The sequence below is a fragment of the Mya arenaria genome, chromosome 13 (genome assembly GCF_026914265.1).
Source record: "Mya arenaria isolate MELC-2E11 chromosome 13, ASM2691426v1".
NCBI lineage: Eukaryota > Metazoa > Mollusca > Bivalvia > Myida > Myidae > Mya > Mya arenaria.
Genome location: NC_069134.1, coordinates 10,642,856 through 10,657,529, shown reverse-complemented (window position 1 = coordinate 10,657,529; position 14,674 = coordinate 10,642,856). Strand labels below are relative to the sequence as shown.

The following is a 14,674-nucleotide window of genomic DNA, read 5'->3' as shown; positions in this document are numbered from 1 at the left end:
GTGTGACCTTGACCTTTGAGGTAGGGACACAGGTTTTGCATGCAACATGTCGTCTTGGTATGTGGAACACATTTGGCAAGTTATTTTAAATCTGTCCATACAAGGGAAAGTTACAGCCCGGACACGACATCCTATACTCTATATATGCAGCACTCCATTGTGAATAAACACTATGTGTGACCTTGACCTTGGAGGTAAGGAAACGGGTCTTGCAGGTGACACATCGTCTTGGTATGTGGAACACATGTGGCAAGTTATTTTAAAATCTGTCCATACAAGAGAAAGTTACAGCCCGGACACGACAACCCATACTCTATGTCCTTATATGCAGCACTCCATTGTGAATAAACACTAAGTGTGACCTTGACCTTTGAGGTAGGGACAAGGGTCTGGCACGCGACACGTCGTCTTGGTATGTGGAACACATGTGGCAAGTTATTTTAAAATCTGTCCATACAAGGGAAAGTTACAGCCCTGACACGACAACCTATACTCTATGTCCTTATATGCAGCACTCCATTGTGAATAAACACTAAGTGTGAGCTTGACCTTTGAGGTAGGGACACGGGTCTTGCACGCGACACGTCGTCTTGTTATGTGGTACACATGTGGCAAGTAATTTTAAAATCTGTCCATACAAGAGAAAGTTACAGCCCGGACACAACAACCTTTACTCTATGTCCTTATATGCAGCACTCCATTGTGAATAAACACTAAGTGTGACCTTGACCTTTGAGGTTGGGACAGGAGTCTTGTACGCCACACGTTGTCTTGGTATGTGGAACACATGTGACAATTTATTTCAAAACTGTCCATACAAGGGAAAGTTACAGAGCCGGCCAGCCGGACGGACGGACGGACGGACAGTGCGATTTTAATAAGCCCACCTTCGGGGGCATAAAAATATCTAAAATGATGTTCCTCACTAAAATAAAATATTTCATTACTTTCTTTTGCCTGTAAAACTGAACGAACGTGTTGCTCTGTTTAAATATGACTTTTGAGGTGAAATGTTTTCCATTATGTTAAGTGGTAAAAAATCCCCCCCCCCCCTGAAAAAAAACACACACATAACCCTTAGATGTAATCCACCTCCCCCAACTCCCAAATGAAATATGGCGCAATCTGGTGTAACTTCAATATGATTGCTATTAATAGTTTGCTTGTTTTAAAAGAAAGAAATAGTAGTCTTCTTATTTAAAAGCTTTTGGGCGAATAATTGGTACTGTAGAAAAACTGGTCCCAAACTAGTATGTATGCAGTTTTGCAAACTTGATTGACTTAAAGTATTTATTTCACATGTTCTTGACAATGACCTGATGACTGACATTCTTGAGCATGGTGAGCAATATAGGGACATTTTGCCCCTCTTGTTATGACCAAGGTTAAAGTATTGGCACACTATGATGCTGATGGTGACCTAGGTTAAGGTATTGTCACTCTATGCTGCTGATGGTGAACCTCAGGTTAAAGTATTGGCACACTATACTGCTGATGGTGAACCTCGGGTTAAAGTATTGGCACACTATGCTGCTGATGGTGACCAAGGTTAAAGTATTGGCACACTATGCTGCTTATGGTGACCAAGGTTAAAGTATTGGCACACTATGCTGCTTATGGTGACCAAGGTTAAAGTATTGGCACACTATGCTGCTTATGGTGACCAAGGTTAAAGTATTGGCACACTATGCTGCTTATGGTGACCAAGGTTAAAGTATTGGCACACTATGCTGCTTATGGTGACCAAGGTTAAAGTATTGGCACACTATGCTGCTGATGGTGACAAAGGTTAAAGTTTTGGCACACTATGCTGCTGATAATAACCAAGGTTAAAGTATTGGCACACTATGCTGCTTATGGTGACCAAGGTTAAAGTTTTGGCACACTATGCTGCTGATGGGGACCAAGGTTAAAGTTTTGGCACACTATGCTGCTGATAATAACCAAGGTTAAAGTATTGGCACACTATGCCAAGATTAAAGTATTAGCACACTATGCTGCTGATGGTGAACCTCAGGTTAAAGTATTGGCACACTATGCTGCTGATGGTGATGATAGCACACTTTGCTGCTGATGGTGATGATGGCAAACTATGCTGCTGATGGTGACGAATGCACACTATGCTGCTGATGGTGATGATGGCGCACTATGCTGATGATGGTGATGATGGCACACTATGCTGCTGATGGTGATGATGGCAAACTATGCTGCTGATGGTGAAGATGGCACACTATGCTGCTGATGGTGATGATGGCACACTATGATGCTGATGGCACACTATGCTGCTGACGCTGCTGATGGCACACTATGCTGCTGACGGTGATGATGGCACACTATGCTGCTGACGGTGATGATAGCACACTATGCTGCTGATGGTGATGATGGCACACTATGCTGCTGATGGTGATGATGGCACACTATGCTGCTGATGGCACACTATGCTGCTGATGGTGATGATGGCACACTATGCTGCTGATGGCACACTATGCTGCTGATGGTGATGATGGCACACTATGCTGCTGATGGTGATGATGGCACACTATGCTGCTGATGGTGATGATGGCACACTATGCTGCTGATGGTGATGATGGCACACTATGATGCTGATGGTGATGATGGCACACTATGATGCTGATGGTGATGACTTAAAGGCTATTACACTACTTCTACTTTTTTATCTTCAAAAAAACAGATGAGTTTATTTTTTGTGCTATCATACCGGTTTCATTCAAATGTGACCAGCTTCAATTTAATAGTAAAACCTCTATCAAATATTTGGCGAGACATTAAAGGAATTCACCTAAACAGGATCATTCAGAATTTCCATTTTTAACTACCTGATCTCATTTGGACCCTCTGATCAAAGATCATATGGTACAATCACTTTTTCAAATCAGTTTTTCGGAGTTGTAATAGTTTATATTTCTAAACAGACTCTAGGAATGATGGTGTAGAAGATTATATAAATTTGCATACATGTTAAACATTGAAATTAAATTTGTGATAATGCAATAACATCAAACCGAAACTCCTGATCTTGCATTACTTTGTCACATGTTCGGTGATAAAGATCCATTATATAGGAGGTCATTATTTAGCACTTATTTTAATTGTTGTTTCATAACTATTCTGGTCTTGTGAAATGACAAATCGTTTTGGTTTAGAATTTTATTTGGCATACATTACGTAGAAATATTAGCAACAATTTAAGGCATAGACTGTAGTTTGGGCACATGAACCTTTAAAATTCTCTTAGGTTTATAAATAAATAATACAAACTTATTATGGTCAAACATTACAAGTATTATATTCTTATGTTAGTTTCAATGTTAATTAACTAAAATTAGATATACAAGTTGAATTAAACAGTATTTCAAACAGTTCAGGTACTAGAAATAACAATAGTTTATATATTTTTATGAAAGCCTCACTTGCAAAAAAACCCACTATCTAGTAGTTACTGAACAAGAATACAAAATATAAACACAGAAATAAACTACCACAAGCCCTTAACAGGGAATACTAAAAATAAATATTGCACCTCCTGCTAAATATATTAATTTTCAAATCTAATGAGCGACAGGTTTGAATCCACTTATATTGTTATAAAGTTAATAAATGACCTATACTGTTGGACATTACATTTAAGTAACTAATTATTTCTATAATCTGATTGTAAAGCAGTTATTTTGATTATTACCATGGACATATAAAACAAGGTTTATATATGGGTTATATGTCCATGTTATTACACAATAGAAAGAACATATTGTGCAAAATCTTTATGATTAAGAAGGGCAAATCGGGCTAAGCCAGTGAGCCTACCAGGGTAAGCGAGTAAGCCTTCTTAGTCATTAAGATTTAACACAATATTTGACACAATATGTCCTATATGTCACTATGTTCCAACTGACTTAGGAGTATGACATGTTTTCTGCAAGCAGGAAACCAAATTATGACATCATGTCTGTTAAGCTATAAAACTGCAAATCTTAACTATTAAGCCTATTTATTACTTATTGTGATTTCATTTGCTGAAAATATAGGTTGTATTCTAAAAGTTGATTTCATTGGCTGGAAAAAATTGGTCATATTTTAATAGGTGATTTCATTGGCTTATAATATAGGTTGTATTCTAATAATCTAATAGGTGAGATTATTGGCTGGAAATATAGGTTATGATCTTATGTTCTCATTTATACGATCAAGAACTACAAGTGCAGGATAAGGCTTAACACCCAAGGGGACCTAACATTATGGCATACAATTTTGAGCAGTCAACGAACAAGGCATAACTGTAAGGCACATTTTTTAAAACAAGGTTTTCAAAGGAATGTTAACATGAGGTCATGAAATACAAAAATATATATTGGTTAACAATTATGGAGCATAAAATGCGTACTGCCAAAGAAAGTTAAAAGTTTATGTACAAAAATAACTGGGTATCATGCTAAAACAAAAGCTTGTATGACTTATCAAAGTTTAAAAGAATGTTGTTGAATGCCGGAGACAATATTGAGAATGCCACGACAAAAAGATGAAATTGATTAATTCATGTTGGCTGGGGATACTGGGTTAGTAACCTGGTATAGTAGATGTGGTTGACTGCCAAGTGCTACTAGTTAGGGATTGATTCAAGCATTAATAAAAACATTCTGTGCATTACTTCTTTTGATAACCTCAGCAAACACTACAAGTATTGTCAACCACAAGTTCAGTCATAAAACTGTTTTAATCCAAGTCTTATAATCAGTTAATTTCTAACATTGTTTACATGTTTACCAGTTATATTATAATTTTGAATAACTGCTTTAAATTGTGTACATATATGGTGATGTTTTTCATTTCTTTGTATTGTTGTATATATTGTATGATTGTTACAAAATGTTAACATTTAAATCACACTCGGGTGAGTATAAGGGTATATACAAAAGTTCGCCAAGGAGCAATTAATTAGCTTTGACTGTGGCTTTCCGATGTATATAATTTTAACTATATTTCACATTCAACGTTGAATCATATACTAGTAATAGGAATGATATTCTCTAATGTGTCTTTAGATATGATTCAATGATTTAAAATACATACTTTAAATGAGCCTTAGGAGTAGAGGCATTTAAGCATTATTGACAGTTGTAAAAAATATATATAGGAACAATAATGGAACAATATATAGTCATAAAACTAAATCTCAAACTCAGGCAGGATGAACAGAAAAGAATATAAGGCTGACAAAAGTCTGTCTCACAAAATAAGTTGTTATCACCGAGGGTAAACTGAACTTGTAATGTTATAGAGAATGATTCTTTATATAAGGGTTACAGAAAATAAAATATAAAAAAACTGTACAAAATTAATTAAAAGAATATTGTGCCAGTCATTGGCATTAATAGTATATATAACAATAATTCTAAAATACGAATCATTTAGCAAACATTCATAAACATAACTAAATGTTCGTTGTCAAGGAAATACAACAGCATATAATAAATATCTTTTTCATGATTGAGAGTGTTTCTTTGTTTTCGTCTACACATTACCCTCATGTCGAAACAGTTACAAGTAGACTGGGCGCAACTGTTCTACAACTATAATGCTATTCACTAAAACCCAACATGGTACAAAACAGTTATGTCAGCCGCAACCCTCATGATTGAAATTATTCACTGGGGTTAAAGCGCTCATGTATAATCTCAATCATTAAAGTTGTGGCTGCAGTAACTTTTACTGAACAAATCGACCCCTAACCTCCAAACTCATGTAATAGAAAGGTAAATGCACTATTAGTGACCAAACAGATAAAATTTAAAAACATTAACCATATATCTGTCAAAAATGGCTAAATATGCATAAACATATCAAAAACACATTGTGGCACCAATTAAAACAAATAACTTTAAATTTAAAAGCAATGTAATTTGTATAAATAACTGCATAAGTATGTTATTTATGTAAGTCTATGTATCCTGGTTACATAATGTACATAAACAAAATATTGGCACATAAAAAGTAACACGTAATAAGAGCACCAGTTTTAAAGGAAGGCACAAGAGCAGGAAATCAGTTGTAGTCTTGGATAGTTCTACATACACATGAACAATGGATAGTTGCATTAAATGGCATGGATTAATACGTGAGAATCATGTGGACCACAGGACTTGAGAGTTAGTCATTTTTCACTTAAAGCTGCACTCTCACAGGTTATTGATTGTCTTTGAAATATGCTATTTTTTTGCGTTTAAATCTGGAAACAAGTGATATAAGACTGCTGACAAAAGATCAGATCAGCGTTTATCATATTTGTGTTTGAATGTTTGTTTTATGGCTAAAAGCATTACAAAAGCTTTAAATAAATGCAATTTTTGGCAGTTTACCAAATAATTGAGATCTGTTCTATTGTGAATTATGCACCAGTCAATTGTAACCACGGCCCCCCCTAGGTCCAGGGAAGGGCCGTGTTTTACTTTCCAGGTGGCCCCGCAGGGCTGGGTAACTGGGGTGGTTTTGTCTTAGCGCCAAATTTAGCGGAGATTGGGCCTTATATAGTCTCTGGGGTGCAGGGTTTTACCATCAGTTCGTCCCCGCAGGGCGGGGATTTTACCGGGGGTTTGCTGGACCGAAAGTCAAAGTCCCTGCTATTCCCCGGACCTGGGGGAAGGGGGGGGGGGGGGGGGGGGGGCGGTGGTTACAACTGACTGGTGCATTACCTAATATGACTAAATATAAGGAATTGATGTCAAAATAAGCTGATTTTAGACAAAAAATAAATAAAACTGACACTCTGTAAGAGGGCAGCTTTAAATGCTAACTAAAAATTTAAAAGTCTTTCATCAAGATATCATGGAATAGCATTCATAAGCAACATAATAAGATAAAGAAAATCTAGGATTTACAATTAATACTCGAAAATCAAAACAAACTTTGAACAAAACCGGCTCACTACCTATAACCCAGGCATAATTTTGTTGACAAAAACAAGTTTCATGCTGAGAAACACCACGTATAATTTGCCTTAATTTAAAAAGGAAAGAGGATCAAAACTCATTTCAACAAATCTCAGACTAAAGAGAGCAGCCAAATAACACAATTGTCCATTCATAACTAGCAATTCTTAGTGGTTTCGAAAAATGTGTATATATCTGATTACTTAGATATATTATGAGTCTGTAAAACTTATGACAATACAAAGTTTGAACTTTGGGGCAGTATTACGGAGGTTAGCTACATATAAAATGGGTTTGTTAAAAAAAATGTAAATGACTTAATCTACAATGACAAGAAATTCAATAAAGAGGAAAACAGTAAAGCAGAAACATTGAAAGAGCTTATTACCAGTATACGGATATTTAACACAAACATAATACTTTCTGTAAAGTTAACATGGTGATAAAACTATTTAAAATTATTTTGGTGTAGGATGTTGTGAACAAATTCCTCACAAAATTCAACAAGCATCTGTAAAGGAGACAGAAAAAATCGATCATATTTTAAATCTCTACATTCCATTAACATCGTTTAAACCCATTCCATTATCATCGTTTAAATCTCATGTTAAAACATACGACTGCATGCCAGTATTTACAATACAATACAACACATTCATATCCTCAAATTCAACTAAATCTGTTTATACAATTTGTTCATGAATATCATAGCTTTTTTTAATATGGCAATTTTCGCAGCAATGTGCTTTATTTGTAAAATTTCAGTTTTTCCATGTGTCGACATCTGCACACATCCAACAGGTGATAGAGTGACATGTCTGAACTGCCCTCAAGCCAGCTTGATAACGGTCAGTTGCACTCCTCATATATTTCTGAAAATAAAACAGAAATTTCCATTACCGGGTATATTTCATTTAAATACATGTATCTGGGCTTTCTTACCCCGGGATGCATTCCTTCATTTATTTCACTGGCTGTTTAACAGTCTCACAAATGGCAACAGATTTAATGCCTGCCCGAAGAGAAAATAAAGTGAATAGTCAAATGCCTTGAGCATGAGCATTTTCTGTGGGTACTGTGGTAACTGTGGTAACCCCATAAACTTAAGCCCACTGCTCTAATGTTAAGTCATGACAACAAGCCCATTTTTTCGTGAAGTATAACAGCTTTTTTCTAATATAAGCAAGTTTCAATACAGATATTTAGTTGGAAACAAATATTGCCTGTGGATTTTGGAATCATCCTGGGCCCATATTCACTCACGTCCGGAGTCGGAGTTTGGGACTCAGACTCAGAAAAGCAAAATTTAAGCTTTGTTGTTTAAATATTATTATGTGATCAAAGATGGCAAAAAATGCTGTCTCGATGACAAATAATCTGTTCTACACATCAGGCACACATCTTTTGTCAATATTAGTTATATCATACATGTAGATAATTTGAAACATTTAAGAATTCTGTTTTCTGAGCCTGAAATTCAGACATAATAGTTACTGAAAACAAGTCCTGTTTTGTTACGTGTTTCAGTCACCCCGGAACTGGTTCTCTATGAACATGTGTGCCAAGTTATTTTAAAATCCCCCTACGCATGGCCAAATTACAGACCGGTCAAGCCAAATTACATGGGATTTTGCCCAATGGCCATTGAGTCTGACTTTGATCATTGACCTACAAAACTGAGTCTTGCAAACAAAAATAACATCATCTCAAGGTGAACATTTTAAAGTCTATCAATGCATGGCAAAGTGACAGTTGGCCAAGTTACAGCCTGGACTAGTCAAAATACAAGGGATTTCATCAATAACCCTTGAGTGTGACCTTGACTTTTGACTTTGGTCTTGCAGGCAACACACCTTCTGCTGAAAATGAACATTAATTCATTTTAAATCCTCCCATACATGGCCAAGTTACAGCCTGGAGAAGCCAAAATACAAGGGATGTTTTAGTGGTAGTCTGACCTTTGACCTACAGACATGGGTTTTCCACGCAACAAATCGGACAGACAGGCGCACAGACATACACCAAACTGCCATTGTGATAACATGTTAAACAATTATTGGTCAATATTGAAAGAGTGCCTTCAAGTTTCATGGATATGTACCGGGGTAGTTTCCTGCTTTACTGCTAGCACAAAAATTAAAGGTGCGAAATTAGAACTATAAATCTAGAGCTTGAAAGACGATCTGCAACACAACACTAAACTAATGAGCTGTATTTGTATTTTGGTCCACAATATTACGGCAGTTGGGTAAGTTCATTTAATATTTTTAATCTACAATTGTTAACTTTTGATGATTAGTTAAGGTTTAAAATGAAATTAAAAACAGCTTTAATATAATAGAATTAATTTGTATTATTTTGTTTTAAATACAGTGTTTGATGCGGTAGTTTTTTTTTGCTATATGATTATATCTTGTAAATGCGTTATACTCGCATTAAGTATTAGGCATTAAGGTACTGTTAATTGTTTAAAGGCAAAATATAAGATAAATTATTGTTGGTTTAATGTACATTACATTATGCATACAAGCTATCTTTGTTCTGGATATAAGGGTGCTTAATTGTGGTGTTTTATGTAATGGAAATAATTTATAAAGCATAATTTAGACGTTGTATCAGTTAAATTGTACTGATTTATACCTTGGTGTGTGGGAAGTACTTGCTTATGTTATTAACATGGCCAAAGATGTTGGCATGAGATATAGTCCATGATGGACAAGAAAAATATGGTAGTTGATATGCGTCATAATTTGAAGCAGTTCTGGATCGCGAGACCCACGGTATTTAGACGTCAGGACGGGCATGCACAGTTAACCTGATGCCATTGCTATCAGAACAACAGCCCATCTACACTGAGTCATACCCGTTGACAACACTGAAGCTATCAAGACCAATCGAGTTACCGGGCTTGGGTACATCACATCGGCCTGCACATTACAACATTGATTGTTGGTATGAGGGGGCAACAGCAGATGGCAGCACTAAGCGACATCGATCGTTGGTATACAAGAGCACTGGGAGACAGCCAGCACTAAGCGACATTGGTTGTGGGTATTCAAGGTTCATTGAACATTGACTTTCGAATTTCAGATAGTGATGTCATTTCCAGGCATACGACCCGGAAGTGCTTTCATAGAGGGCTGGTCTTTTTCTTCTACACACCTCAATCTACCCACAAAATCATTTAAGGAATGAATTGCGGGCTTGATGTCATTATCGGGGTATGAACGCAATTGGGCTGGTCAAAGTGTGTGGATTGATTGATGAACGCAATTGCCGAAAGGCAGTTCATTTAAGGAATGGAAGTTGAGGTGTAAATATTTTACTAATGATATATTTAGTACTTTTTAATAAGTGGTTTCTTTAGGAATGTTGAATAATTATTGACAATGCTGTGCTTGTTTCTTTTCACTATTTGTTAAATTTTCTTTTGCAAATAAAATGTAAAATTGTAAATGTTTTATTTGATGTATTGTATCTTGGCAAGTTGTACTCATAGTTATCATCATACATCGGTATCCTGGCATTACAATGTCATGGTATTAAAATCCTGCATTCCCTCCCCATTGTTTTCACTTATGTACCTGAAAAACTGAAGATTGACATTGATTGGCCTTCCTAAAATTTTCTTCTAGCAATTATATGATATAAATAAAACTAATTCAATGACATATACCACCTAGAACTAATAAGCCATGTTTAGCTGTCTATGCGTGAAAGGTCACAGACTACTGTGAAAGGTGACACACTACTAACCATTTTAAAGCTTGTAAGGTTTCACACTACTCACCATCTGCTATTGGTTCATCCTCAGCCTGCCCATCAACATCTTCATACGTCTCCTGGGGCCCACTGAAACAGGAAACAGACGGTGGTAATATTGTATTGTAAATTTATTGAATATAGTTTGTTTAAAAAAATGGATTGAAATAGACATGCCCTAGTCTTAGTTTTGTTTCGCATACATATATTATTTCATCAATATACTCTTGCTTTCTCATTTGTTTTCAACACTATTACATGTGTAGTGAACAGCACAACAGTGCACCAATGCTTGATGGTAAATATACTCTTTTGCTTTCTCATTTGTTTTCAACACTATTACATGTGTAGTGAACAGCACAACAGTGCACCAATGCTTGATGGTAAATATACTCCTTTGCTTTCTCATTTGTTTTCAACACTATTACATGTGTAGTGAACAGCACAACAGTGCGCCAATGCTTGATGGTAAATATACTCTTTTGCTTTCTCATTTGTTTTCAACACTATTACATGTGAAGTGAACAGCACAACAGTGTGCCAATGCTTGACGGTAACTCTACAATTATTTCAGCAACAGTGAAGGGACTTGATAAACTTATGCTTATTTAAATTGTGAATAATTTAATTATGTATTCATAGTTTCATAGTTATGAATATCGTGAACGGTTTTCAACTGCCAAGTTAAGGCCAAAATTATTGCATGATTATGACAACAACAACAACAACAACCACAACAACACGGCTTTGACCATAACTCAAATTATTTTTCTTTGACACTGAAACACCAACATAGAGGAAGTTGAGTGAGTACATATGAAGCAAGGGTATACTAACTCTGCAGGCCCTGGAACACTTGCGCTGGAGTCACTGGTCTTCATAAACTGAAAAACAGCCAGACAGAGAAATTAGTCAATAATTAAAATTTGTGAATTTTACATTATCTTTTTTTCAAATAAGGCAGGGATTAATATGATTACTCCCTGGTAAAATAATATTGCTTCTAAAGTATATAAAATAATGCTCACAACAAAATGATAGAGAATACTTATTGCATTTTTATATAATTACCTATATCTATATTTCACTTTATCAATCTAATATTTTTAAAAACAGAACTTGTGCATATAACTTTTAGAAAATTTAAACTTCGGTAGTAAGTACTGTGAAAAATGTATTATTGTATTAGTCAATTCATTGAATTTAGGATTAAATATATAAAAAACACATTAAAGCTGAAACTAGCAAAACTGTATTTAGAACTGGGTATATATATGTACACTTGTTAATGTGTCTATTATTTCAGGAACAATGTTATAAGCACAGTCTCAACCACGTGTGATGAGATATACTTAAACTCGTATCATCTATTGTTAAGAACCCAATACAACTATAAGGAAGTGTTGATAATTTCCTGAAGCCCTACTCATACTAGCACTTGGTTAAATGTTGTCTTTATGAATAATCAACTTTTGCTTTTAACAGGCAAACATGTACAAATGATGCAAAAAGTCAAGATATTTGGCCTGGTTATTACATGAAAGACAATCTGCATGACAGCAGATACTTATACAGTTTCTCATAGCCTAAAAGCACTTACAATCTAGACATAATATAAGGAAGTTACATACATGTACAAGATATACAACAGGTTTGGAAATACAGATAGATTATAAGTAACTTTACATAGAACATGAAAAGCAATTAGCATCCAGATTAATGAAAGTACTTTTCCCAGTAACAGAATGAGAAATAAAACATTTTAAGTCATTTAAAAAAAAAGAGGAAAAGAACCTTTTGCCTTTGTCCTATGATTGTGAGCTAACATAACATGCATTTAACTTGAATGAGGCATTGGGAACCACAAAATATAAACAAACAAAGTAAGCAAATCATCAATTCCACATATTTGAGATAGTATTTTAGGAAGTAAAAATATTGACAAGACAACTAAACAACTGGAAAAGTTAAGATAAATGGATGGCCAAAATAAAAGCTTACTGAAATTTAGTATCATTAACATAATTGTTAAAGAAATAGGAAAGTGTGATGAAGCTTCAGATGTTACACTGGAGGGACAGAGTTAAAGAGTTTGGGTGAATGCTGAAGCATATAAGTATCACTAGCTCGCCACCACTACACAGAGACTTCACACTGATTACATTATGCATGTAAACTGCTCATAATGGACATATACATACATGCATCTGCCTCAAATCATGACATACTCAGCCACCTGTCATACTAAAATATCTAATATGAACACCAAAGGCTAGTAATCCTATTGTGGATATATAAATGTGCTCCGATTCCACCAAACCCTTTATACGATATCATACATATATATATATGTTCTCAATAATACATGTATTTTGAAAAAAGACTATATTATGTTATGTAATAGAAATTGAAGTAAAAAACGTCTTGTTGAAAAATGTGTTTCATACATATTAAAGTTTACAATCAACAGTAAAAGTACACATATTAATCTATTTAATTTGTTAAATGAAAATATATCATATTCAATGAAATAACGTTAAAAAAACCCTTAACAAAATATTCAATGAAATATTGTCACCGATAATTCTTGGAAAGCATTTTGTAGCACCTATGGCAAAAGAATACACAGATAAAATAAATTTAATACATGGTGCTCAGTCTAATTATCTATTCGAAGTGGTAACTTAAGTTTTTACTTTACATCATTTCAAAACAAGGAAGTAAATACAGGGTGTGTGGGACTTTTTAGGAGATTGATGGTGGTGTCTCTTTTAAAAGGAAACCAAAAATTAAATAATATTGCTCGAGTGTTAAAAAGGGGAAAAAAATAACATAGGGTATCATAAAAAAATAATAGTACATAATGAAAATAGCATGTTGGAATGTGCTGCAATAATTTATATAGTGCTATCTGTAAGCAGGAACTTGTCTGGTGTGTCACTCCACTGGTTCATATACCAAGCAAAAGAGTTTATTATTGGTCTTCTAAACAATTAAGTCAGCAGCCTGGGCACAGCAGCCTGGGCACAGCAGCCTTGGCACAGCAGCCTTGGCACAGCAGCCTTGGCACAGCAGCCTTGGCACAGCAGGCTGGGCACAGCCCGGCGCTTACTTACTAGTTTAGATACCTAAAATAAAAGCAAAGTTTCTAAGTGTTCAGCGCAAAATGCCGCTTTACTAGCCAGTTAGCATGTGCAATCTTATAAAAAAAAACACTTAATAAATTAATTACTCGATGGAAATTTTGAGTTTGTAATCTGAGAAATGGATTTTTGGTTGTCAGAGCTCTTCTAAATGATTAAATGTGAAACCAGCCAAAAACACTTGGTTTTCATTCTATTCGAAACTTTAGACAACTTTTCAGGTCTTTCCGTAGAGCGAACTAAACAAATATTCTTAAATTTTCCAGACAAAGATTTTAAACGTAATTCACAGTTTCAGATGATTTGAATAACATGAAGGTGAAATTTATTCTTGTAAACATATTTGAAACAAATGGGAGACAAACACTATGAACAGTGACATGACAACGTCACCATTCGAGTACAATCAATACAAGAGTATATTGCAGAGCAAATGTCAGCGCTCTTCTGTTGTGTTATTATTAAGTCAAACAATGGGCATAATTCAACATGAAATATAGTCACAGTTATGGACCTTGTTTTACATGTGCATATTATCTCTGAAAACATGTGTACCAAGTTTCATTCAAACAGTTTTGGCAAAGTTTTTGCTAACCTACGCCACAACACCATCTACATAAACACAAAGGCTATGACAATTCGTCGCGTTTTTTTCTTCGTAAAATCCAGGGAATTTTCATGGGAGTTAAACTTACAGCTATCACTTGAGAATACCTTGCCAACACCTAAACACATAATATGGCAGCAGATTGCAGTTATTATACGGTACATCAAATATAACCATGGAAGCTCTATAAAAACTAACTACAAATCATCTGTATATTA

At 35.1% G+C, this 14,674-nt stretch overlaps 1 protein-coding gene across 12 annotated transcripts in view; it reads right to left on the bottom strand.

Annotated features, from left to right (window-relative positions):
• Positions 1–3,153: 3,153 nt before the first annotated feature.
• Positions 3,154–14,674, bottom strand: part of LOC128213684 (FYN-binding protein 1-like) — a 50,576-nt gene continuing 39,055 nt past the window's right edge. For all 12 annotated transcript variants that reach the window (XM_052919677.1, XM_052919681.1, XM_052919674.1 and 9 more), the window contains 3 exons: positions 11,544–11,590; positions 10,735–10,796; positions 3,154–7,816 (listed from right to left, as the gene is read on the bottom strand). In XM_052919677.1, coding sequence (XP_052775637.1) covers positions 7,794–7,816; positions 10,735–10,796; positions 11,544–11,590 — 132 coding nt within the window. In that variant the 3' untranslated portion in view covers positions 3,154–7,793. The remainder of the gene's footprint in view (positions 7,817–10,734; positions 10,797–11,543; positions 11,591–14,674) is intronic.